This window comes from Microcaecilia unicolor, chromosome 6 (genome assembly GCF_901765095.1).
Source record: "Microcaecilia unicolor chromosome 6, aMicUni1.1, whole genome shotgun sequence".
In the NCBI taxonomy this organism is placed as follows: Eukaryota; Metazoa; Chordata; class Amphibia; order Gymnophiona; family Siphonopidae; genus Microcaecilia; species Microcaecilia unicolor.
Window position 1 is genome coordinate 116,288,533 of NC_044036.1, and position 27,134 is coordinate 116,315,666.

General features: G+C 41.9%; 1 protein-coding gene across 1 annotated transcript in view; it reads right to left on the reverse strand.

Moving 5' to 3' along the window:
• Positions 1-27,134, reverse strand: part of OLFML2B (olfactomedin like 2B) — a 69,438-nt gene that overhangs the window by 39,928 nt on the left and 2,376 nt on the right. Inside the window, exons 2-3 of the mRNA XM_030207652.1 lie at positions 19,265-19,528; positions 8,126-8,233 (exon numbers count right to left, since the gene is read on the reverse strand). Of these exons, the coding sequence (XP_030063512.1) occupies positions 8,126-8,233; positions 19,265-19,528 (372 nt within the window). The remainder of the gene's footprint in view (positions 1-8,125; positions 8,234-19,264; positions 19,529-27,134) is intronic.

A 27,134-nucleotide genomic window follows, 5' to 3' on the forward strand; every position in this document is an offset into this window, starting at 1 on the left:
TACGGCGGCAGCAGCAGTGAAAAGCATGCAGGCTCGGCACTTCAGCCTTCCCTTCTCTCAGCTCTGGTCCCGCCCTTGCGGAAACAGGAAATGAGGGCGGAACCAGAGCTGAGAGAAGGGAAGGCTGATGCACCGAGCCTGCACGCTTTTCACTGGTGCTGCCACAGTAACCCCAACGAGATAAGATGTCTTTTAAAATTCGGAGGGAGGGAGGGGGGCCTGGAACAGGGAGAGTGGGAGGCAGGGCCTGGAACTAGGAGGGACTGGAACGAGGAGGGAGGGAGCAGGGGGACCTGGAACTGGAAGGGAGAGAGGGAGGGAGGGACTGGAACTCGGAGGGAGGGGTCCTGGAACTCGGAGGGAGGAGGAAGTAAAAAAAAAAAAAAAATTCAGCACCCCCAATCATTTTGAAAAGTTGGCTCCTATGTCCACAATGGATATGCATGGGATAGATTTGCATGCACTACCTCCATGGTATGTAAATCTATCTCATGCATATTCATTGTGGATATCCTAGAGACTTGATGGGACTAGGTATGCCTCGAGGACTGGGTTGAGAAGCAGTGGCCTACAGTACTCTCCTACATCAACTCTAGCTGTGAGTAGCATTGTAGAAAACAGCACAGCAGATCTAAAGGGAAATACATCAACAGAATGACCTTTTTGTAACAGCAGCGTCCATTTGGATGAACTGTTTTAAAACTGTTATTGAAGTTACATAGAGGGGCATTTTCAATATGATGTCTTAGTCCAATTTTGGACATTTTGAGCAAAATGTATTGCCATCTTGTTTCGATAATATGGTCGGGGATGCTGCTTTACGGGGCCGGCCTTAAAGATGGCCGCCCTTATAGATGGCCGGCCCCGTTCGATTATGCCCCTCCTGGTCATTTAGGGCACCTTTTTATGCCTTATTTGTTCTGAAAACAGGTCTAGACCAAAACGTCTTGGTTTTAGTCCTGGACGTTTTTGTTTTGTTCCATTATAGCTGTAAAATGTCCAAGTGTTAGGCATGCCCTAATCCCGCCTTTGAAATGCTGGCACGCCCCCTTGTGATTTGGATGCACTGCAGACAAATTGCATAGATAAACGGCTGCAAAATAGGTTTCAAAAATACCGATTTTGACTTTTTCAGAAGAAAAACATCCAAATGGTGCTTTATGACACTTTTTGGACATTTTTCTCTTTTGAAAAAGAGCCCCATAGTAACATAGTAAGTGAAGGCAGATAAAGACCTGAACGGTCCATCCAGTCTGCCCAACAATCACATTCATTATCAATTCAAGATTTAAATCAACAATGAATGTGATATTATATATTTAGAACGTGATATTATGTATTTAACTTTTTCATTAGCTAAAATAATTGTGTGTGATAGTAAAAACAAAGGGCCCAATATTCAGACTGTGGGAGACTGCATAACTGCTGTAATCGGCGCTGACCCAGGATATTCAATGACAGTACAAACAGGGAAAATCGTCTTCCACAAAGTGAACCAACCAAACCACAAGAGTGGAAGAAGCCAAACCACAAATGTCAACTGGATCACCAAGTCATTTATTCATTTAAAGTCTGAAGATTGAATATTTCCCAATCCTGACAGATTGAACCCTACATGGGCCATGTTTTGGCACCCAAAGCCTTCATTAGGGGTTCTTATAAGCCAGTGGGTTTACTGTAAAAAGTGTGTAACATATCCCGACTCATACTTACCATTGCCAAGTATGATCATCTCTCAATTCCCTGCTCTGCTCTCCAACACTCTCTCAATCACCAAGTCCAATCATCTTCTCATCTGTCCACCCTCTCCCCTAGTCCTACCATCTTCTGCTTTCCAACATCTACTGTCCATTTGACATTTCTTCTTTCTTCATGCTTACTTTTAGCTAGTTTCCAATTTATCGTAAGTCATTTCCTCCTATCTGATAAGTTTGAAATTTCCTTTAAAGTTTTTCATTAGGGACTTTTGTCAAAAACCTTCTGAAAATCTAAATACAATATATCAGCTGGCTCACCTTATCTACATGTTTCTTTATGCTTTCAAACAAATCTATTAAATTGGTAAAGCATTTACTAAATCCATGCTGATTTATTCCCATTAAGACATGTTTGTTTATATGTTTAATAATTCTGAATTTTAGGATAGTTTCCAGCATGTTGCCCAGCAATGACATCAAGCTTACTGGCTTAAGGCTTCTCAAATCATGCGTGGAGCACTTTCTAAAAATTGGTATTACATTGGCCACTCTCCAATTCTCAGGTACCATGGATTTTTTAAATGATAGGTTATAGATAACTAGTAACAGCATAACAATTTCAGGTTTTAGCTCTTCAGAATTCTGTGGTGAATACCATCCAGTCCTGGTGATTTGTTACTCTTTATTTATCAGTTTGATCTGTTGTAGATTTACAGTGATTTGCTTTAGTTACTCCAAATCATCACCATCAAGGAGGTTTCCAATATGGGTGTGGCCCCAACATCTTCCTAGTAAGGACCAAGGCTATTATCTCTTGTCACCTAGAGGTCTAATTCACTCCCTTAAAGACTGTTCGCTTCTATGTACCTAAAAAGTATCTTGAAGTTAGTTTTTGTCAATTTTAGCTCTTATTACCATCTAGAAGTGTGCTCATAAAAGCCAGACAGACAGATAAACATTTTTGAACTATGGCAGCAGTTTTCAAAGAGATTCTTGTGGGTAAAATGGTGTTAAACCCTCTGAATATTATGCCTGACCCTCACCTCCACCCCATCCTTGTGTGGGCAAACGTCTTGGTGGCAGGGTCTGTCCTGACACATTACGTTCAGGGAGTTCATGTATTGCTCTTTGGCAGCTTTATATATGCAAATTCTTTAATACCCTTGTTCCTGTGGAGTTCCCACTAGGGAATAGATTTTCAAAGGGAAGTCCTGAAAGCTTTTGTAAATGGGGTTTTCTGAGTTATAAGTATGAAATTCCTATGGACTTGCAAGCTATACGGGGAAGCGGGGGTGTCTTAAATACTCTCACCATACTGTCAAGCAGAAGGCAAACATATCTGATTGTCTGATACCTCAATAATCATTTATAAAATGATAAATAACCTCCCAGAGTGGTGCTGGAGTACAGAAAGTCCATATCAAGGATCTTGTCAGATGGGGCCACCTCTGTAGATAGTGTGGTCAAGCCTTGAGTGGGAAGGAGATGGCTTTGTCCATGTTGTCCAGAGTTTCCATTCATTAGAAACTCTAAACATTATAACATCATTGTACTAGGAAAGCATTGGGATCATGACCCTAAGACAATTATAGAAAATGAAGAGGTTGTGATCACCTGGGACATCCCCATCCCATCTCAGAAATACCTTTATCTCTCTCTCGTCACCTAATTTAATATGTCCCTACTCGCATCCTTAGGTCTTTTAACCAAAGAGATACTTTATGAGTACACCCCGGGATTCTATTTTCTCATTTCAAGGACCCTCATTATGTAACTCGTTGCCTTCTCATCTCCGTTTACAAATTTCCCTCATCCAAATTAAAGTCAATGTAAAAACTGTTTTCTATTTCAGATGCTTTTTCCTGAACTGTTTCCATCACAGACGTAGTCCCTGTATGTAATCACTAAAAGACACCAGTGCTACCTTCTATATGACCCGCCCCATCTTTCCTATCTAAACTTGTAGTTCTACCCCTCTCCCCTACAATGTATTGTTTTGTCTAAATCACTTCTCTCACTTTTTCTTTTAGCCCGTAAGCCACCAAGATGGTATGTCCATAGAGCGGGATAGAAAGTATAAAATAAAGTTGAAACTTGGAAACTGGACATAGTAGTAAAAGAGAAAATCACTAGGATGGCATTAATCATAGAGGTGTCAGTCCCAAGCAATTACTCTGTGAAATGCGCGAAGAGAGAGAGAAGTTACTCAAATACTAAGAAATGCAGTCTGAGTCCAAGAAAATATGGAACAAAGATACAGAAATATTTCCCATAGTTTTGGGTGCCACAGACTTGTTCAAAAAGAATTTCCAAAACCGTCTGGATATACATGTTATATCTTACGAACTCCAGAGGGAAGCTCTTTTTGGTACAATGCAAGTTCTATGACGAATGTTTACAGTAAATTTGAGAGACTGAGATCATATCCCATAAGCCCTGGCTTAGGAGTCAGATTCATTCCTGTCATGGTATGTGCAAAACTAACCCATTTGGAGAAACTGTCCCCGAGAGTTTCTCTTCCAGTCCTCTGAAAATGAGGGAAGCCACAATTGCCTTTGAATATAATCTCATCTGGGAAAAAGGTAAAATTTTTATTAGGTGGAAGACTTAAGGGATAAACCTCCCCTTTCAGCTATATCCTCAGTCGCAAGGTGCTAACTGTGCAGCATTCTACTTGTAAAGAAGAAATCTTTCAGTTCTATTTTGCTGCCAAGGTGAACAAAATCCAGAAGTTTTCCCATATGGGAGTCTGTATCCTGTATCATAAATCATACTGATCTCAGAGTACAGGACTTCTGTTTGATCTCAGACACAATAATTCCAGATTTCTGCAATATGGTCATTGCAGGAAAAGGAGGCGGGAATGTTGAAGGAGAGGGATGAAAAGACAAAAAGAAGGATGGAGAGAGAGGAAAAGACACTATTCCCTGGATTCTATATAGCATGCCTAGTGTTCCACGCCAAAATCCAAGCGTATTCTATAACAATGTGTGTAACTTAATTGATAACAGTTCTTAACAAGCAATAATGAGTACTAATTAGCAATAATTAGAATTTATGCGCACAACTCGCAAAGCGTATTCTGTTATGCACTGCGCCTAACTTCTAATGTGCACAGCCTAAAAGGGACATGGTTATGGGTGGGGAAATGAGCATTTTGTGGTCATTCCAAAATTTACACACACTGTTATAGAATATGCCCCTGTGCGCTTAAATCTACGCGCCGGCATTTATTTCACATTTTACTTGGTGTAAAATGGATGTGTGTAGTTTTAAGCACTAAGATTGTTCTATATGTCATGCCTAAATATAGGCACCGCTTACAGAATATGCTTAGGCGGAAATTTATTCCGTGCAGCGTTTTTAGGCGCTATATATAGAATCTGGCCCAATGTGCAGATGAGAATATGAGAAGACAGAGAGAAGGCACACTGTTCAGTAGAAAAATATCAAAATGTGGCATCTTTCAGTAAAACTAGAAGATCCACACCACAGAAAAATATTGGAGTCCACTTTCCAGGATGCATACGCATACCCTGAGTGGATCTGGAAAGTACTCACGCCCAACTCCACGTCCGACACCAATATCATATCCCATATAAATACTGATTTCAGAAAGATGCTATTTATACGTGCATATCCACACCATGGAGAAATTTCAAGGGGGCGGAGTTTGGGCATGACTACAATCTACACATGTAATACACATGTATGAGGAAAAATATCCACAAGCTGAAAGGCACAAATTGCTTTGTGCTTTGTACTTGCTTTGGCTAGGACATTACATGGGAGATTATCAGGGTGCCCATCTTCCGACACAAATCAGGAGATGGGCGTCCTTCTCGCAAGGTCGCCCAAATCAGCATAATCGAAAGCCGATTTTGGGCGCCCTCAACTGCTTTCCATCGTGGGTACGACCAAAGTTCATGCGGGGGTGTCGGCAGTTTAGCGAAGGCGAGATTGGGGCATGCTTAGGAGATGGGCGTCCTCGGCCGATAATGAAAAAGAAGAAGGGCGTCGCTGGCCCTTGGCCGACTTTACTTGGTCCATTTTTTTACACTTGGCCGACTTTACTTGGTCCATTTTTTTTCATGACCAAGCATAAAAAAGGTGCCCGAACTGACCAGATGACCACCTGAGGGAATCGGGGATCACCTCCCCTTACTCCCCCAGTGGTCACTAACCCCCTCCCACCATAAAAAAAAAAACTTTAAAAATATTTTTTGCCAGCCTCAAATGCCATACCCAGGTCCATCGCAGCAATATGCAGGTACCTGGAGCATTTGTAGTGGGCGCAGTGTACTTCAGGCAGGCGGACCCAGGCCCACCCCCCCCCCCCCACACACTTTTTACACTTGTGGTGGTAAATGTGAGCCCTCCAAAACCCACCACACCCACATCTAGGTGCCCCCCTTCATCCCTAAGGGCTATGGTAGTGGTGTACAGTTGTAGGGAGTGGGGTTTGGGGGGGGATTGAGGGGGTTGGGGGCTCCACACGCAAGGTAAGGGAGCTATGCACCTGGGAGCCTTTTCTGAAGTCCACTACAGTGCCCCCTAGGGTGTTCGGTTGGTGTTCTGGCATGTCAGGGGGACCAGTGCACTACAAATGCTGGCTCCTCCCACGACCAAATGGCCTGGATTTGATCACTTTTGAGATGGGCGTCCTCGGTTTCCATTATTGCCGAAAACTGGGGACGACCATCTCAAAAACGACCTAAGGATGACCACCTCTAAGGTCGACCTAAATTTCATGATTTGGGAGTCCCCGACCATATTATTGAAACGAAAGATGGACGCCCATCTTGTTTCGATAATACGGGTTGCCCTGCCCCATTACGGGGCTGTCCTGTGAGGACGCCCTCATGAAAACTTGGGTGCCCTGTTCGATTATGCCCCTCCACGGGAGTCATTCTCCTTTATTCCATGTAGTTTATGGCCACCTGCAAAATGAAACCAAATTAAAATTGTGACCTCACTACTTAATTGGTGGCACTTACATATGCAGGTTTTGTAAAACGGGGCAGTTACATGTAGAAATTGTGACATGTCAACTTACATGTGTATTTATGCTGACACGTCCACATGGAAGTTGCCAGATCTATACTGTTCATTTTTCAGTGTTTATCTTCGTAAAACATCTGGTCCCACTGCACATGCCGGCAGATATATGTACACTCCTGCATGTATTTTAGAGAAGGCTGTATGTCAGCAGATCCTTTTCTAAAATACTATCAGAATGGAGCATACCTGATCTTGACATCTCAATTCCTATCTCTACATTCTATGCAACTTAGGGCTCCATACGTGGCTATAATATAAAACTAAAACATTAATAGGTATTGTATTCCATCCCATCCCCCCCCCCCCCCCCCCCCCAAATACCCTTCTGATGATCCTGACGGTCTTCCTGACATTGTCTGGAAATCTGCTGAGCAATAGATGCACATTCAAAAAGTTATTAGGTGGTGGAATCACACTTGCATATTCATGGAATATGCTTATATGTGGACTGAAATGAAAACCTGTCATTATTTTCATTAGTAACCTGAAATTGCCTGAAATTTTGGAGGTGATCAGATGGTGGTATGTGTGGAGGGTGTGGGGCAGGGGAAGGGGGTGCAAGAGGATTCTGTTACGGATTTTATTTTCTGGATCTAAATAGTCCATGAATAAGAGCATGCAACTATGCCACCATCCCTTACTTCAAAACGTAGGCTAAAAAGATCAGATATCTGGTATACAGAAAGAAATCCCCCAGATATCTTGCATTTGGAGGAGGGACAGACCTTAAATTTGTTAAAAGATCACACGATGTTTCATTCTTGTAACCCCCCCCCCCCCACACACACACACACACACCTCCTGTAGGCTTTAGGAGATGTCCCTTATTTGTACCACACATTTCAAAATGTCAACCATCATAACATTTTAAAGTGGTGGCCATCATACGTAATATATTCCATTTGAGTATGTAGGGAAACAGGATCGAATTTGCTAAGACACCTGAATAAGAAGAAAGTGTTGCGGCTTGGCATGTCTTGGAAATTAATTTCCTTCACATGAATTTCATTTTATGTCACTTGCTCCACCTTCTTCCATATAATTCTGCGTTACATCTCATTTAAGGCTATCAAGGACCCTATAAAATATTTATACAGTGCTCTCATCTTTCTCCTGAATCACCATTTCCCCAAAAAGGACATCTTTTACTTTTGCTGTTCTTCCACGGTCAACCTATGACCTGATCATGCTAGAACTTTGATTTTCTGCTCTGTTACAAACAATGTTCAGTTTGGAGCTACACAAGAGAGTAAGTGAGACCACTCAAGTGAGATGGTCCGAGTCTGGTCCCTTTTCTTCCAAGAAACAGAGGAGCACTTCAGCTACTGCACTTTACAAGCCACAAACAAGAGATGTAAATGTTTTACCTCTTCAATCTTGTCCACCCTGCCGATGATCTTGGTGGTGACACTGTGCAGTTTTAAGAGGTCCAGTCCATAGAAGGCACCTTCCAGCAGCTCTATGATGGAAGATAACTGAAATAGGAAAAGCCAGCAATGTAATGAAACTGTCCACATTTCTCAATGGGTTAATATTCATTCATGAAAGTTCTGTTTAACCAGATCAAGATCCTGTCTCCAGTAGTCCATGACTTGGTAATTCTGTTTTTATCTGTGAAAATTTAACTTCAAGAAGACTAATAAGTAGGCGTACAAGGCCACTAGTGCAGACCTTGAAAAAAAAGTTTTTGGATTTAGGAGCCAGACAGTCCAAAAACTTAGGAGCCAGCAGCTGAGCCCTTCCTCCCATCACCATTGTCTACTGAAGTTGAGGAGTTGGGGGAAGGGTGGGGAGACAGTCACTTCCTCTGAGGTCTACTGTAGCTTCTTTAGGGCCAGATTTACTAAGGCTGTTTCCACCATCTCCCTCTTCCTTTAAAATTGGCCACCCCCAGTCCCTATCCCAGCTAGCCCTTACCACCCAGGCAACCCAGTCAGCTCCTCCCAGTCCCCTCAAGTCAGTCGGCTATCTCCTCTAGCTCCTCCCCTCCCCAGCTAGCCCTCTCCACCCAGCCAGCCTGAGTCAGCCACCCCTAGCAAGTCAATCAGCTACCCATTCCAACTTCTACCCTTTCAGTAAGTCAGTGAGACACCCCCCCAGCCAGTCCTCACTGCCCAGCACCCCCAGCCCCAGCAAGCCAATGAGCAACTTCAGCTCCCACCCCACAAGCCAGTCAGCTCCCAGCCCCTACTAACAGCTCTTTCCCAGTTAGCATAGCACCCCCCCCCCCCAGCAAATTAGTCAGCTTCCTCCCCCAACAGGAATTCCTCAAAGCTACAGATCTACACTTTACTGTGTTTGTTATTCACTGCCAGCCCAGAAGAGGAACATCCTCCTTTCTGTACTAAACAGCATTATATGAGTTTGAGCCATGCAGTGAAGGAACCCTTTGAGACCAGCATGAGAGTTCCTGCACTGTGTGAGTCAAGTTCACACAGAAGCCACACAGTGCAAAGAGAAGTTTGTGCTCCAGCAGCATCTGCAGAATGAGGCATGAAAATCCAAGGCACCTGAGGGCCATTTCTATTCAAATGAAAAACACTAGTGTATGAGCTTATTCAAACTTATGTTATGACCGTTGATGAGTTTCTATCATAGGGATTTGTAGAAAACTCATTTTTTTCTTATATTTTTGCAATTTCATTGAATGTGTGCTAAACTTAAATTCAAAAAAGTGCAAGCATTTAATTTAACTTGAAATCCAAGAGGTGCAAACACTAAATGGAAAACACCAATAGTACAGAAAGCAACACTTAGCTGATGTCCAACTGGGCCACTGTTTCACCCGTATATGGCTTCTTCAGGAACATGTGTTGCTAGTTCAACTTTCCAGCATTTTCAATCATTTGTACTTCAAACAAAATGGCGCTCATAACATTTATTTCCGTTGTAAACCTAGGATTCACCATCTGATAGGTTTCTGAGGGATTTCCTCCTGTCTTGATATATAAGTTTGAATAAGTTCCATACACTAGTGTTTTTCATTTGTTTTGTTTATTCATTTTATATTACATTTATGTCCAATACATAAATGGGAAAGAAAAGAGAAAATATCAATTAAAACAAACATTAAGGAAAAATATCATCTTTGTTAGTCCACATTATTGTCCACAATTGGGGGATCCAAGATCAGGAAAACAATCTCAAAGAAAATAAGAAAAACACAGAATGGTTAATCTTACAATTCATATTTTCTGAGGAAGGAAGGTTAATCGGTAATTGCAGCCGGTACAGTGGTAACTTAAAGGAAGTTGCTGCAGAGGGTTCTTCATCTGTTCTTTTAACTCCACAAACTCTTATAATTTCCTGGGTTCAACAAATAAGTAATCAGGAAATAAAACACTTACAAGGGAATCGCTCTAGGAAGGTCCCACCTAGGGCAATGATTCTTGGCTTAAAAGCCAAAAGTTCACACCTCCTAGTCTGCGATTCCCTTGATATGTCAGGAAATATATCTATCTTTGAACCCAAAAAAACTATCAGCCATATGTCGGAAATACAATTTCAAAACATTGTTCCTATCTAAATCAAAGGCAAAAGTCACTAATAATATAACTCTTTATATAGGGTATTTTAGGAAAATTTATCTTTCTCAAGTTATTTTTCCTTAATTGGTTCTCCAGAAGTTCCAATTTTTTTACAAGAAACATAATTGTCCTTCATTACCAGAGTAACTGATTTTTGTAGAGAAACCATTTCCGAAATCAAAGTCTTTATTTTTTTATCTTGGACTTCCACTTTGTTAGATAAGTATTGATATAATCACATATTTATTCCTAAAAAATTTTTGACATCTGAAGAAAAGAGTTATTCACACTCTGCAGCACTTCCCATAGTGCGTCCAATGTGACATTGTTTGGCTTCACCAGGTCCAATTTCTCCACAGAAACTGCTCCAGATATCTTCGGGGGGAAGAGCTCACTCTCCAATCCCCCAGTTGGTTTATTATCCAGAGTCAATGTTGCGCCAGGACCTCCTCGGATCGCGTGAAAATCCTAACCCACTTCGGGCGTTTCTACTGTCGACCTCCATAGCGAAGCGTTACTGTTTCTGGGTCTTGGAGAGGTCATGCCAACAGGGGGACTCAAAGTCACTCCCTCTCCACTGAGATTCGGCAATAAAGCCTTGCTGTTCCCCGAAGCAGGAACCAATATCCCCGATGTTATGACCCCGAATCTCTCCAAAGTAGACTGAGAAGTGGTGGGAACCCCAGCCGTGTTCGAGGAGGACAACACCACGGCTTTGCCTTTCTTCTTCCCCATTCTCTGGGGAGCGCGCCTACTTCTTCAGGTATTCTGGTGTAAAACGGGAACTCAACTAACGTACATCCTCCCTCGATGCCATCTTGGATCCTCCAGTTTGGGACACTCTTTGTCTGGTTTCTCCTCAGAGGCCTGTTTGATATGAGTAACCCTTCAGCATAGCCCTCTGAGTCATTGAAACACGGAAGCCCCTCCACCACTTACAAGGTGGTGTCCCTTCGGGGAGGGGTCATTTGTTTTGTATAGATTTACCTTTTTGCCACACTAGTTTTACTGCATCTATCTGTTCAGTGTTGAGGCCATTTCTATTCACCATGATGACCAAGTGCCTGGGATCATAGGCGCCGACTCCGTGGGTGCTCAAGCACCCCCAATAATTAGGCAGTGGCACGTGGGCATAAAGTCCCTCCCGCCCCGGTCCCGCTCCCTGCACCGTCCCGACTCCCTGCCCTGCACCGCTGTGCTGTCTGTCCACTCCTACCTCCTTCAATGTTCCGGACTGCCGTCAGTGACTTTCCGTGTCAGTGCAGTAAGCACACTGCCTTCGGCGGTCGGAAGCTTTCCCTCTGGCTCTGTTACAGTTTCCTGTCCCACAAAGGCGGGATGATCATGCTGCAAGAGAGGAGCTTCCGGAGCCGCCGTCACCGAAGGTAGTGTGTACTTACTTCAGTCAGTGTTTGCAAGTTGCTTAGTTACCACCCAATTGAGGGACAGGTGGGCCAGTGGCGCTGCGCCTGGGCATAGAGTGCCTGCCCTCCTGTCCCACCCAGCACCATTCAGCTCCCTGCCCTGCACAGCTGTCCTTCATTGTTCCGGGCCCGCCAGCAGTGTCTCAGACAGTGCAGTAAGCACACTGCCTTCGGCGGCCCAGAAGCTTTCCCTCTGTTACAGTTTCCTGTCCCGCATAGGCGAGATGCTGCAACAGAGGAAGAGCTTCCAGAATGTGTGTGCTTACTGGCGCGTTGACCATAGGCGGTCGGTGGCCCAACTGTTTGGGGAGGCTAAAGGGGGCAGGGTTATGGGTGGGGCCATGGGTGGAGCTTAAATCCATAATTGTCTGATAACATGCAGAAAAAATAAATAAATAAAAATAAAAGTCACAATTAATACCTTTTATTAAATTTAGATATTGGATATGTATCCTATGTCAAAGAATAAAGTGGTTGCTCAAAGCATATTCTAACCATAATCGCTCAACTGCAAAACACTATGCACAACTTTGTCCAAAAACACACTCAGAACCTTACTGTACCATAAATATTATACTGGGCAGACCTAATACACCAATATACCACCCATACGGAAAATGCAGACCGTCAACAATATGAAACAAGGGATCATATCATCACAATTCTCATGTAGAGCCACAAAACACCCTAATTCATGTTTAATGTGAGATAAAATGCCATAAATAAGTAAATAAATATAAACTTTTAATGTTGAGCACCTGATTCTCAAAGTGGACATATTCCAAACACTATAATGAAAATAAAATGATCTTTTCTACCTTTGTTGTCTGGTGACTTTTTCTGATCATGCTGGCCCAGTATCCGTTCTGCTATCTGTCCTCAGTGCAGGTCAGGAAGTCATCCTCCTTAAATATCTCCCTGGCAATCCGGGACACCTCCAGCCAACCCCCCTGCTTTCCCAGCAGTAAGGTAAACAAACCGTAAACCAATTTCTAAACTGCTAGAGGACTTTCACTGCAGCTCCTACTGTGAGGATGGAGGTAAATCAACAATTTAATCCCCTCAGAGCAGCTGGACTCCACAGCTGATCTATTCTGCTGCAGCAGGGGGGAGGCTTAGCCTCTCCAAGCCTCTTATACCGGGCGCCTATGGCGTTGACGCTGCCGGCGGCCCGGAACATTCAAGAAGGGCAGAGAGCGAGCCAGAGAAGTACAGGGAAAGGTGCCAGCCCAGACGACGTTAAAAAGCTGAAGTCAAGAAGCAAGGCAATTTTTACTTTTTCCTCCTCCGCACTGCTGTCGGGTGGGGTCAAGGTGGTTTGTTTTCAGGCCAAAAAGCACTTGTTGACTGTTTATAACTTTATTTATTTTAAAGTAAGCTTTTAAATTCCAAAGTCTTATTCTGTCTGTCTGCGACTGCCGCTAAACTTAGTCTTGGTCTCAAAAAATCTGGCAGCTACTACTGCAGTGTTCATAGGGGAGAGAGGGAGGGGGGAATGCACCACCTGTAAAAAAAAAATTTTCAGCACCCCCAATCATTTTGAAAACTTGGCTCCTATGCCTGGGATTTGTGATCCCTGCTCTAGTACATGATGATTCCAGAGATTTGGCATAACATAGCAGGTACAAGGATTGTAGCCCACCAGACACATACTGTAAAGGGAGCAATTTTCATACCAACAACATAGCTGCAAAGTCTACGGCTACTTTTACTCCATTGGTTTTGTACTAATTTCCAAATTACACGCATTGATGCAACTCCCACCCTAACTCCTCCCCAGTAACTCCCCCCTTCCGCATACAGGTTAAAAGTGATGCCTTGTTGAACTTCACATGTCAATTTATCTACATACAGGACAGGCAATTTCTGGCCACTGGTTTGAATGGACCCTTTGACCTTTGAAAATCACTTTCCCTATGCCTGGAGCTATTGCCCTTACTGAAATCCTGTATATTTCTTTATTTTTCTTTTGTACATTAAAATTTCTTCTATTTACCATATCATAGAAGTGATTTTAGATGGGTTAGGTGCCACTGACACATGTAAAAAACCAATTTACATATCTAATGGACTACACTGTCAATTAAAATGTTCTATTACGTATTGTGTTTATTTATTTATTTATTTGTTGCATTTGTATCCCACATTTTCCCACCTATTTGCGGGCTCATTGTGGCTTACATAGTACTGTGATGGCGATCGCCAATTCCGGTATGACAAATACAGAGTGGTATTGCGTTAAGAGTTCATGAGTGACAGATTACATTATGTAATCAAGGAGGAAGAGTTAAGTTTTGTCCACTTCTGGTATAGGTTTCGTTGTGTTGCAGGGTTCAGGTGTTTAAGTTGGATCGTTATGGTATGCCTTTTTGAACAAGTTGGTTTTTAATGCTTTCCGGAAGTTTGTTAGGTGTTGACAATGTAAGTAGTATACCATGTGCCATACTTTGTATTGTTATTTGAATATTTTTACTGCTCTAATTCTCTATTGCTTATGTTTGATTTATTGTTACTGTACACCGCCTTGAGTGAATTCCTTCAAAAAGGTGGTAAATAAATCCTAATAAATAAATAAATAAATAAATGTAAGTAGTGATTATAAAAAAAAGTCATGTGAACACACAGCATGCACTGTATTGGAAAGGGCGTATTTCGTTTGTGGGTTGGATAGATCTGAAAAGATATCTGTACTTCCTGTTTTGTATGGAAATAGATTTATTTCTCTACATTTCCCTGCCAACATTTACACCTGTTACCAGGAATGTGCATAAGTGTTCTCTGTTTATTTGGAGGAGCAATAGAGGGGCAGGTCTGCTTACCTCTCTGACATTTAAAACCAACGTGCAGTTTTGAACAATCTACTACTTAAACACATGGAAATCCTGGCATTTACACTTGCAGTTACTTACATTTAAACATGCAGAATGATGTCTCCTGCAGTCTCATAGGTATTGTAAAAAGGCTCTGAAGTCGGCAAGCCTTTTGTAAAAGAGGCTGCAGATTGTGAACTTTTAGGTGGTCTTTGTGTTTTACTTTGGGAACACACACAAATTTGTTATTTCAATAAAGATTCTAGATGACTAATAACGTGACAGACTTTTATTGATAGATGTTTTAATATATTATCATTATTTGTGTCTTTTGCACTTGTTTTAAATATGGTGCTGTTTTTATGTATTATTATATGTGCTTTGTAAGCTGCTCAGAGTAGTATTTATTTATTTATATTTTGCTCACCCCTTTTTCAGTAGTAGCTCAAGGTGAGTTACATTCAGGTACTCTGGATATTTCTCTGTCCCAGGAGGGCTCACAATCTAAGTAGATGTTGAATGGTATAAATATTTTTAAATACATTAACAAATAAATACATCTGGCGGAGATGGTTGGGTAGGTAGCATGGGGATCACAGTGACCGAGGAGAGTAAATAAGCCCTTGGATTGTAAGTGAATGCTTGACCTAGGCTGACTGCTTTAAACACACTGAAATCGATACCCAGTGAGGCAGTCTCCATGCAAAGTTATCTGGATAAACTATCTGGTTATTTGTAAGCCATTTTCAGCCAGCTTATCTCTAAGTTGGACCACTGAATATATATATTCCTAAACAAATACATCATTCATTTAACATTAGGACTGTTATTTACAGTTGTGTGCAAAAGTGTTAGCTCCCATGATCAAATTGTATCCTTCACTAAGGGGGGGAATTCACCAAGTAGCATTAGGGCTTCACATTGCTAAGAAGCCCATAGGTATAGTGTTCCACCATCTACCACACATCCCCAAATCTTGGGACAAATACATAGGATCTCTAAGGGAGTGATAGGCATGGGTGAGTAGACTGGATAGGCCATATGCTCTTTATCTGCCTAGATTTTTCTCTGTTTCTGTGTAAAGCATAATAGATCCCCCCCCTCCCCTTGTCAGCCACAGTACCAAACACTTCATCCTTTTTTTTCTCCAAATGTATCTCATATGATTGTTGCCAGACAGTTCAGTTTTGATGTGATCAGTCCAAAGCACTTTTCTTCCAAAAGCAACAGGTCTGTCTCTTCAAGTTTTCAAGGTTTTTTTTACATATGTTAGACAATGATTTTTGTCATGAGGTCAAAGAAAAGGTTTCTTCTGCCAACTCTCCCATGCACATTATTGTTGTGTACATAAGTATTGCCATACTGGGAAAGACCAAAGGTCCATCGAACCCAGCATCCTGTTTCCAACAGTGGCCAATCCAGGTCACAAATACCTGGCAAGATCCCAAAAATGTACAAAATATTTTATACTGCTTATCCCAGAAATAGTGGATTTTCCCCAGTCCATTTAATAATGGTCTATGGACTTTTCCTTTAGGAAGCCATCCGAACCTTTTTAAAACTCCGCTAAGCTAACCGCCTTTACCACATTCTCTGGCAACAAATTCCAGAGTTTAATTACACGTTGATGTACTGAGGACCTGTGGACAAATTCTCTAATGTCTGCTAAACTTTTCAGCAGGTCATTTACAGTGATCTGTGGGTTCACTTCATTTGCCTTGACTTCAATAGTTCTTCAGTTTCTTAACTATTTCACTGCTAAATTGGTAACTGGAAACATTAAAGATTTTCTTAGAGATTCATTGAAAAATACTATTTGAACATGGGTGCCTAAAGAACCAGTATGGAGTCCTAGAAGTGGAAGAGATGAGAACATCCCAGCAACAGGAGGAACTGAAGCTCAAAGACCCAATAGTTGCTGGATCAGTGACTACTAGGAATTGAAGGGTAGTGGTGGTTGGTGATTCCCTTCTAAGAAGCACAGAGGTACCCACTTCTGACCAGACATGATGTTCCAGGAAGTGTGCTGTCTGCCTGATGCCATGATTCTTGATATTACAGAAAGTATGCCAAGACTCATCTACTAACTATTATCCAATGCTGCTCATCCATGTTAACATGAACGATACTGCTAAGCATTCCTCCAATCGTATCAAAAGTGACTTTATGGCTCTGGGAGAGACCGTGAAGCAGATAGGTGCATAGGTGATATTGTCATCAGTCCTCTCTGTCAAGGGTGACAGTCGTATCAGAGAGGCGTGCATCCTGGAGATCAATGAGTGGCTGCACCGATGGTGTCATAGAGAGTTTTGGTTTTCTGGACCATAGGATCATTTTCCAAAAATTACTGAGCAGAGATGGTTTCCATTTGTCAAAGAAGGGACAAAGTGTCTTCCACAGTAGACTGGCTAACTTATTAAAGAAAGCTTTAACCTTTCTTTGGTGATGAGTGAAAAAAGTCATCAGGTAATAAAAACTTTCAGGTAGGTAAGACACTAAGGGACTCGTTTTCAAAACAGAAAAGCATCCAAAAAGCAGCACAAATTGGAAGATGGACATTTTTTTTTTTTTGCCAAAACCCATTTGCGAGACTGTTTCTATACAGTTTGTATGCAGTGCATCCAAATCACAAGGGGGTGTGTTGGGGGATGGGATTTTAGTGTTCCGAAAACTTAGAAATTTTTCTGCCATAATGGAACAAAGCAAAAATGTCCGTGGCTAAAAGAAGGTGCCCTAAATAACCAAATAACCACTGGAGGGATTAAGGCATGACCCTCCAGTGGAAAGTGTGAGCCTTCCAAACCCACTAAAAATCTAATGTACCTACATATAGGTTACACCATCAGACATAAGGGACATTGTAGTGGTGTACAGTCGGGTACAGTAGGTTTTTGGTGGGTTTGGAGGGCTCCTCATACAAGGGGGTAACGGTGAGCTGTGTACCTGGGGCCTTTTATGTGAAAAGGAAAGGGGGGAAAGGGAAATTGGTCTTGATATACTGCCTTTCTGAGGTTTTTGCAACTACATTCAAAGCAGTTTACATATATTCAGGTACTTATTTTGTACCAGGGGCAATGGAGGGTTAAGTGACTTGCCCGGAGTCACAAGGAGCTGCAGTGGGAATTGAACTCAGTTCCCCAGGATCAAAGTCCATTGCCCTAACCACTAGGCTACTCACTCCATGCTACTCTAGTCTACTGCAGTGCCCCCTAGAGTGCCCCACTGCTCTGCTGGGATGTCTGTGAGGCCTGTCTACTAAGAGTGCTGGCTCCCCATACATCCCGATGGTTTGTTTTTGTACATTTTTCCCGTGGACGCACTGAGCACAAAAACATCTAGGAAATGGCCGTTTTCAAAACAAAAGTTGGACGTTTTTCTGGTTTGAAAATTGTCATGTTCACTACTGGATTTTTGGATGTTATACGCACAATGTCCAAAATTAGATTTAGACGTCATATCAAAAGAAAATTTTTTAATGTATTTTCAGCACTTGATATACCACAATTGATCCCTGATGCAATTATGCAGTTTACAATTTCTATTACAGGTACTTCGTACTGTCCCTTATGAGCTCACAATCTGTTATATATTGTACCAGAGGCAATGAAGGGCTAAGTGTCTTGCCCAGGGTCAGATGGAGCTGCAGAGGGAATTGAACCTTGTTCCACAGGATCTCAACCCATTGCTGACCATCAGGCAGCAACAGGAATCCAAAACCCAGTTCCCCAGGTCTGCAACCCACTGCACTAACCAAAATGTCCCTCCACATACCTCTTTATAAAAGGGAAAATAGGCAGTTACTGGAAATCTGCGTATAATAATGCCCATGGGAAATAAGGTTCTGGATCTAAAGGCTGTGAAGGAAGATGTTGACTTGGATTTTTAGCTTTTTTTTTCATTCTTTTCATATTCCTTATAAAGGATGTAAAGCCATATAATAAGTTATCAAATAAACTAAGCTAAAACTACTGCTAGAAGTTGCAGCAACCATTTTCATAGAGGAACCACAAGGGGCTGGAGCAAGTGGAGTTTGCTCCTGCCCCATGGACCACTGGACCACCAAGGATCATAGGTAGGCCTAGGATAGCCTACCGGGGCTCAGATTGGGGACAGAGGGGGTTTCTGAGGCTGATTGGGGGCGGGAGGGGGTTCCGAGACTGATCAGGGTATAGGGAAGGTGCTGGGTCCCAGCTGATATTGAACCAGGACCCATATAAGTATCTTATGTGGGTCCCAGCTAAATATTGGCTGGGACCTACATAAGTCCTGGGAGCTATCTTCAGTCCAGTCAGAGCCCATTATTCAGTGCTGGTGCCCCGGATGTGGCCCGGCATTGAATATCAAGGCCTACTTTTGCCCGCAGTGATCAGCATTTTTAAAAAATGACAGCTGCACTGGCTGAATATTGACTGATATGTTTCTAAAAACTGTACATGGTCCACCTAAATGATAAAATTATCTGGATAGCAGCTGATTATCTGCATAACATTTGGCTCCACCACAGAGGTTCCTGGTCCTTCCTATACTTAAAAGATACATTTTGGTAGAATATTAACTTCTTTTGCCGATGGAAAAGTTTTTTAAAAGTACTTTACAGATAGCACCAGATGCATTTGCTTTTAAATATTGACTTAACTGGAGCTCACAGGATTTTCGAAGTTACATAGACATATCTGAAGTCCACACGTGCTAAAAGTCATAACCTCCAATACATTTAAACATAACAGATCTATACTTTCTCTTACCTTAAAGTCACTGGTTTCTGTTTCCCGTAATTTTTTCAGTCGGAAGTCCCCTTCGCAGGGGTTTAGTGCGGAGGGAGGGGCAAAGCATGCACATTTGCAGTCCGATCCTGATGTTATGGTCTCCACAGTGTAAAAGTCCTCAGCTTTGGAACTCCCATCATTAAAGCGCTGGCAAGCATTCCTGCTCATGGGTTTCACCACACACTTACACTGGCAGTTTGAGCCCTGGGAGACTGCTTTCACCTTCTCATAGTCACCTAGTAGCTAATCAAAGAAAGCAAGACTGTCAGAGGATCATAAGTAGTCACACATTAAGAGCCTCTTCTACAATGCCATGCTACCGAGTCTCTGTGCAGCAAATGAGAGGAAGCCCGTTCAATTCCTGTGGGCTTCTACTCATTTGCCACATGGGAATCGCTAGTGTGGCTTTGAAAAAGAAGCTCTTAATGATCGTTATCCATTACACTTAATTGGACCTTATCAGCCACTGAATTGTAAAGAAAGATTTAGAATGACTTGCTGTAGGTTTCTGTTGAGAACAGAGGCCATGAGAAATGTTGGCAGGCAGGTAGGTAGATTCAAAATGCCACTGGTGCATATATAATTGTAAAACAATTGAAACCACTAAAAAAACCCAAACATTCCTCCCAATGTCTTTCAACAATTACCACATTCAAGTTTACCTTAGTCAAAAGGCAACCCCATTTAGAACTGTGTTCATTGGTGGTTTGCCTGTTTACTTGGGGGTGGGGGAGAGTAGATGTAGAGAGAGAGAGAGAGAGAAACTCATATTAGTAGTGGGGGAAGAGGACCTAATAATTAGTGCCCATAACATTTGGGGGTGAGGGCTTCCCCCATGTGCACCCCAACCTACACATATGTTTTGTTTCCTCCCACTATTGTTTCCTTAAATACTATTATGTAGTTCATTCTTCAAATGTGCTGTGACCGGAAGGTCTTTTACAGTCCTATCCTGGTTGTGAAGATCCAGTACTGCTAGTAGCCTTCTGGGATACTGAGGATGACGCAGTGAGATGTAGGTACAGGACTGGAATTGGTATATCTAAATCCTCAGATGTATGATCTGTGTTACTGCCTGGACAGTCTGGTTTTCCAGCTTTTTACACAGTGTAGTTACTCTTGTCAATTGTAGGTGCAACCAGTTAAGTACCAGATCTTTCCTCTTTAGGTGGCTGCCACAGCTAGCGCAGCCACAAAAGAAGCAAGGAAGCAAATGACAAGAGAATTTTGACTGTGTGCTTCTCTATGCAATTCTGCAAGTTTCGTTCTAGGCAGTGGGCACTACCCAACCAAGGAGGATTGCTTTACAGATGTTTTGCAAGCTCTTGAGCTACCCTCAGGCTGCTGTGGCAGTGACCAGGTGTGCTGTGATAGGGCTCCTGTGGGCTGCAGTGATCCTCCCCTCTCCTCAGGACATGAATTCCTAAAGCAATGACCCATTCATCTGTCTGCTTATGTGGAGCTGGAACTGTCTGCAGGCCAGCTGCTGCTGTTGCAACAGTACTAACTACCATTTGACCCATCTCTGAGGACATCCTACTACTTGATCAGCAGCAGTAGCACCGACCCCAACCCACTGCGTTGCCTTGCCTCTCTCTCCCAAGTACCGCAGGGCCACTGTGCTTCCGGTTGTAGCATCTAGCCACTCGACCTACAGGATTCATTCACCGATCATCACAAAAGTTAAAAATTTGTGGCATCTACTGTAAGTGCCGGTATTCTGCTTTCAGTCAATCGGTCTACTTTCTTCAACTGCAAAGACATTTCCTCATTCTTAGTAACCTACATGTGCTGTGATGTTAATATAGGGCTCAGTATTGAAAATAATTTAACTAGGCAGGAGAGACTTCTGCCTGCTTAAATTATGATGCCCAGAACTTACCCAGATAGTGCTGCTGAATATCTGGGCAGACCACTACAACACTATCCTAGTAGTGCCAGCGCCCAGATAACTATCTGGGCAAGTTTGGAGTTATAAATAGCAGCACCGGCACCATATATCGCCAGTACCCATATAACTCCCAGGAGTACCTGGATAGAGGCTGGTGGCCCCCACCAGTTGAATATCACGGGGTAGTATCAGAGTAGATTACAGTAGAAAAAGACAAATTGGCCAACTAATTTGCTCAGTGACTTCTGACCACAATACTGAAGAAACTATACAGCCCAGCCTCCAGCCATTGAAGCCCTACTGAGCTAAATCCCATCTTGAATATGGGAGTTATGGTTTTCTTTCAAGGGTTTTGAACAACCAACCTTATCCTAGTTACTTTCTCTACTACTGATACAGGGGCCATTCAATTCACTCTGTACTTATTTCCCATAATGCTCATGGATCAGTTAAGCAGGGCCTCAATCCTTATTTAGTAGTTCTCTAGTCAGGTCTCTTGTTGTGTTATATAACCCTCAATGTACTTACCCCTGCATTCTATAAAGTTGCACTCCAAATTTTCTGCCTGGCGTGCAAATTTGGGCGTGCATATAGTGCCAGTTGTGCGCCTAACTTAACTGTTAAATTAGGTGCCAATTGGCCTTAAGTATCAATAATAGTCCTTAAGCGGTTGTTAATTGGCACTAATTTATAATTACATGCGTAATTGCACTTGGGTGATGCTGTTCTTTAAACATAGCACATAAATGCGGTAGCACACAACTAGAACAGGGTCGTGCCCATAGGCGGGTCAGGGGCATGTCTTGCAGTTATGCTTCTAAGTTACAGAATACTATCACTTATCCTCACAAATGCCGACTTTAGGCACCAGCAATTCCACCCTTTGACATGGCGTAAGTACTTGCGTCTAAAGTTAGGGGCGCCCATACCAACTTACACTCTATTCCATAATGAAAATTTCATGCGCAATTGCCACTATAGAATTGGTGCTTAGCGCCTAGTTTATTGGCGCCTAACCTTTAGGAAGAGGAGAATTGATCTCCACACCAAATAAACAAGAAAAAGCAGTGGAAATAACCAAAACACAAAAGTAATGGGTAGACCGAGGTACTTCTAGATATAAAGGTCTGTGAGGGGGTTTATAGAACACTGCCCCTCACCCTTAAGTATAGTCCCTCAGACACTCTGAATCCACTTTAAAAACGCTAGTCCTGCCCCAGGAGGAAGTGAGCCAGGAAGGGCGGAGTTGGAATCAGGAAGTACAAAAGACAGGGCCAGACTGAGGTTAAGGAGCCCAGGGAGGGAAGAGTTGAAGCCCCAGCATATGCCGCTGCAGCGCCTATGTAATTATCATGACTTGGCTGAGGTAAGCCACTTTTGCTTCTTAATTGAAACTTACAAGCCTTGCCTTGAAGTCTGGCAAGAGCCAGACCCTTTAACTCAGAAAAGAACCGATAACTTACAGGCTGTGTTTGGGGCGTGGCATCCCCAGCAGCTACAGACTGTGTTTTGGACCTGCCAGCCAGATCCCGCTTAACACTGTGTCACTGAACCAAAGAGGTTTTTCCGCCTTATGTTTCTGGGCCTGTGACGTAACAGGCCATATCACAAGATCTTTTATTTAATAAAGTGTTGGCCACGGTTTCTTATTCAGGACTCAACACGGGCCATGTTTTGACACACTCAACTGCATCAAGAGTCCAATACAATCTGTAATGTCTTACATGAATATCTAATAACCTGAGCTCTATCGGAAACGCACACAAAGAATTACTAAAAACAAAAAGTCAAAGCATAAAAAACTGGTAAAGGGTCATAGATTTGATATACCACCTTTCTGTGGGTACAACCAAAGCAGATTACATATAGGGCTAGATTCTATATATGGAGCCAAAAAAAAATCGATGCCAAAAAAGCGCTGTTCAATAAACTGCATTTAAAATTAGGCACAGTTTATAAAATAGCACTTACACCCGGGAATCACGCCTAACTTTAGGTGTGGCTATTTGCACCAGCTGAAATGTGGTGTAAATGTACACGCCTACATTAGGCGTGTATTGCCAATATTCTATAACGACACCCCCTTTTAATTTTAGGAATGCCCCATACATGCATGCCCCTCCTATTTCCACTCCTTTTTACATGCTTAAATGCCAATTAAATCTAATTAGTGCCAATAATTGCTTGTTAAAGCCAATTATCGGTGCTAATTGGCTTGTTATTCAATTCAATTGTGCGTGCAGTTTTTTGTGACTTATATAGAATTAACCAACCATCAAATTATCTCAACTGACTCTGTATCAAGCATCTTGTTCCCACCATATATCTGTGCTTGGTCCTTCAGCTATATTGTAGAAAATCTTTAGCATCATATCTATGTTAGTTAAATGTTCTAATGCACGCTTATTAGGTGTATCATTAGTATTATGCTGACATTGTATTATATTTCTGGTATTTGAGTTCCAGTGCAGTTTAAATGTGTATATTTTTGATACTGTTTCATGGTAGTTCTATTAGGTTTTAATTTACTGTTTTCAAGTTTACCTCATTATATTTAGTTTGTTCTTGGTTATTTTACTATTGTTATGCTGTTAACAAAACTGTAAGTTTTATGTTAAACTATACCTGCTGTACACTGCCTTGAGTGAATCTTTTCATAAAGGTGGTTAATAAATCTCAATAAATAAATAAATTGTATGCAGGTATTTAAGATCATCACTGCATAGTGATACATGGCACAACCATGAGTAAATCAAATGACACCTAATTTTAGCGCCATTTATAGAATTGACCCCTTAACATTCACATCTAATACTTTTTGAATAATGTTTATCACATGTTTTTTTCTACCGTTAAATATGCCAGGACATGACATTTCTGCTGCATTCCAGTCCTCAGGGATTGGGTTTTCTATTCCATCCACAAAGGGAGTTAGAGCTTCCCTCCTCACCTTTTGCCAGTAGCAGACTTCAAGAACTATTTGGAATTAGTTTTGCTGTTTTTAGGAATAGATTTTTCAGTGTTTATTTTACCAGACCTGGTTATCCTGATACTGAGACCAGCACTTCCATTCTCATTATTTTATAGAGCTCTGTTTTTAAATTTGATCTCAACTCTTTGATGGGGACTGTTTTGTTCTAATATTTGATTCCCAGTGTTCTGGGAGCCAAAGAAAACTGGCTTGTGATATCTTTGAAAAGACCAGCACATTAGATAACTTTCCTGCGTTTTTCAGATCACAAAGGCCATGTGTGAAGAAAAGGTTTGTGAGGTCTAGAAAGCTCAGGTATTATCTTATTCATGTGTTGGCTCTCTAGGGGCTATAATTAAAGGGGCAAATTTTCACCATCTTAAAGTTCAGGGCCAGTACCAATCTACTTTGAAACTGCTCATGAGTATTTTGCTCCTGCACAGCCCAGTGCTTGACCCAAATTTTCTAAGAGGTCTAATTAGTGTAAACTTCAGGGTTTACTTATTGCCTTCCTAGAAAGTATCACAGACTGCAAAGACTCAATTTCCTGATAAAACTTTATTAAACCTTTTTACTGCCTCCCACTTCCCTTCTGTCTGTGTCTTTTCCTGTAAATCCTATATATTGTTGACCCACTAAGATTAATATCTTACTTTCCTCTTTTTTCCTTGCCATTTCTTCATATTTTAAAAAAGCTATCATGTTGGGGTTGCACTGGGAGGAGAGTGGGATGGGCTTCAGTTCAGAGATGCAGGGGGTCCATTTGTGGGACATCATTTCAAGACCAGCTGGAACTACAATTCTATTACCCCTGTATGCCAAGATCCCTCTTATTGCCTTAGGATGGGGTGAAATCTCCTTTGGGCCAGATTTGCCTGCCCCTGCTCTGTGAACTGGAGGTCTTTCCAACTTGTCCTAATAATGTAATTTCATTCAACAACACATTTATATTCCATTTAGCCAAAAAATAATTGGTTCAAGGTGGCTCATGCTGGCCGAAGAGAACACAATTTCTCACAGCAATATTAAAATTTTCTCTACACAATCAAGAGCATTACAAACATGTCAATATAAATTCTTATTCTCTATAATATTTCTCAAATATAAAGGTTTTCAACTGCTTTCTAAATCTAAGTTCCAGATCCAACATCCTCCCTAGCAGGATGAAAGCTTAAAGAAGCAGAGTGAGCTGTGGGCAGTGGAATGAAACCAAGGTCTCTAGTTCCTCCAATGTTTAATTGAAGCACTCCAAAATCAACAAGTCCCAACAACCACACAAACTCAAAGAACTGTTAGTGCATACTTTCCCCTGTATTAACGATGGGCTATTTTCAAATAGCCCATTTACCCAGGCAAATGGCTTTTGGAAATGACCCTAAATGTGATAGATAATAGAAAGCAAAGATTACTATTAAAAATGCCATGAGTGGGAAAGCGCGGGGTACAAATGTAACAAAAATAAAAGAATGATTCCCATTCATGCATGTGTACAGAATTACTCTGGGAGAGGGGGTGGTAGGGGTAATTGGAATTGCTGAGTGTAAATATCAAAAACTTAGGGTACTGCCCAGGGCCCTACAAATTACTTGAGGGGGCTTGAAACTAAGCTCACCTAGGGTGTGCAATATCCTCGCACCAGCCCAGCCACTGCGACATAGAACTAGCAGTGAAAAAGAGAATTACTGCTGCAAGACATTTGGCAGAAGCCGTGATATAAATAAATGACTTCTGTTATTCTGCTTTCAGTTTCCACGCTTCTGTTAGAAACCCTTTGCCTCATGCCATGAGTTAAGGCAGCGGAACCTGCCACGGTAGTGCTGTCCTGAATAATATGATGATTTCCGACACTTTTTGAGATCAAGGCACTTCCTTTTAAAATTCCTAAGGCCAGCCTTCTGCAGTGCTCAGCAAAAAGGCTGCATTTGCTTCCTCCTGTTTCCAACCTTTTCCTAAGACGAAAGCTAATCAGGAGCCAGCTGCACATGTCTGCCAAAACCAATGCTGAGAACATGAGTGGGCTCTTCTGTCTCATGCAGCAGGGCTGTGCTGTATACTCTGAAATTTAATAACATACATTAACACCATACATGATGGCAGATAAAGACCTGTACGTCCATCCAGTCTGCTTAACAAGGTAGCCAGAGCTGCACCCACCTCTCTGTGTAGGTTGTGATCATTCATGCTTAAACACTGGTTGGCAATTTGCCATCATGAAACCACATATACAACCAAAGTATTGCTAATAGTATTTAACTTCCTATTTAGATGTTTCCCCCTCCCCTTTGAGTTGTGCCAGCACCCTTACATGCAGTATATGGTAAAGTGATACACGATCACCTGGAATGCCCTCCTATGGGAGGTGGTAGAAATTAAAATGGTAACAGAATGTGTGGGATAAACACAAATGAATCCTCTCTAGAAGGCATGGAACCAAACAAGCTTAGTGGTAATCAGATGGGAACACTGGTAATTTGGAAGCAAAACCAGTGCCGGGCAACCTTCTGTGGTCTGTGCCTCAAAAATGGCAAGGTCAAGATCAAAGTATACATATATAGTATCTCATCATAACTTACGCTATGAGATTATCTTGTTGGGCAGACTGGATGGACCATCCAGGTTTTTATCTGCCATCATCTACCATGTTACAATGATCTTCATCTGTCTCTTGCCATTTGTGAGATGCAGACCATAGCAGTCTGTTTTAGTTCCCCAATACTAGAATAATATAAGACATTGCTTTCTCTTTAAAAATTTACCAGTGACTAAATTCTGCCTTGGAAAAAAAACCCCTATGTCTCACTTTGGAACCTCTAGAAAGTAAATTCTATAACAGTTGCCTATGTGATGCCTATTCTATAGAGAAAAGTAGGTGCCTCCTTTCCTGTATAAAATACTAGTGTGACAGGTAACATGCTTATTATTTAATCGTGAGCACCTATGTAAAGCTAAAAGCACTACCTAAAGCATAGTATGTTATAATTTACACA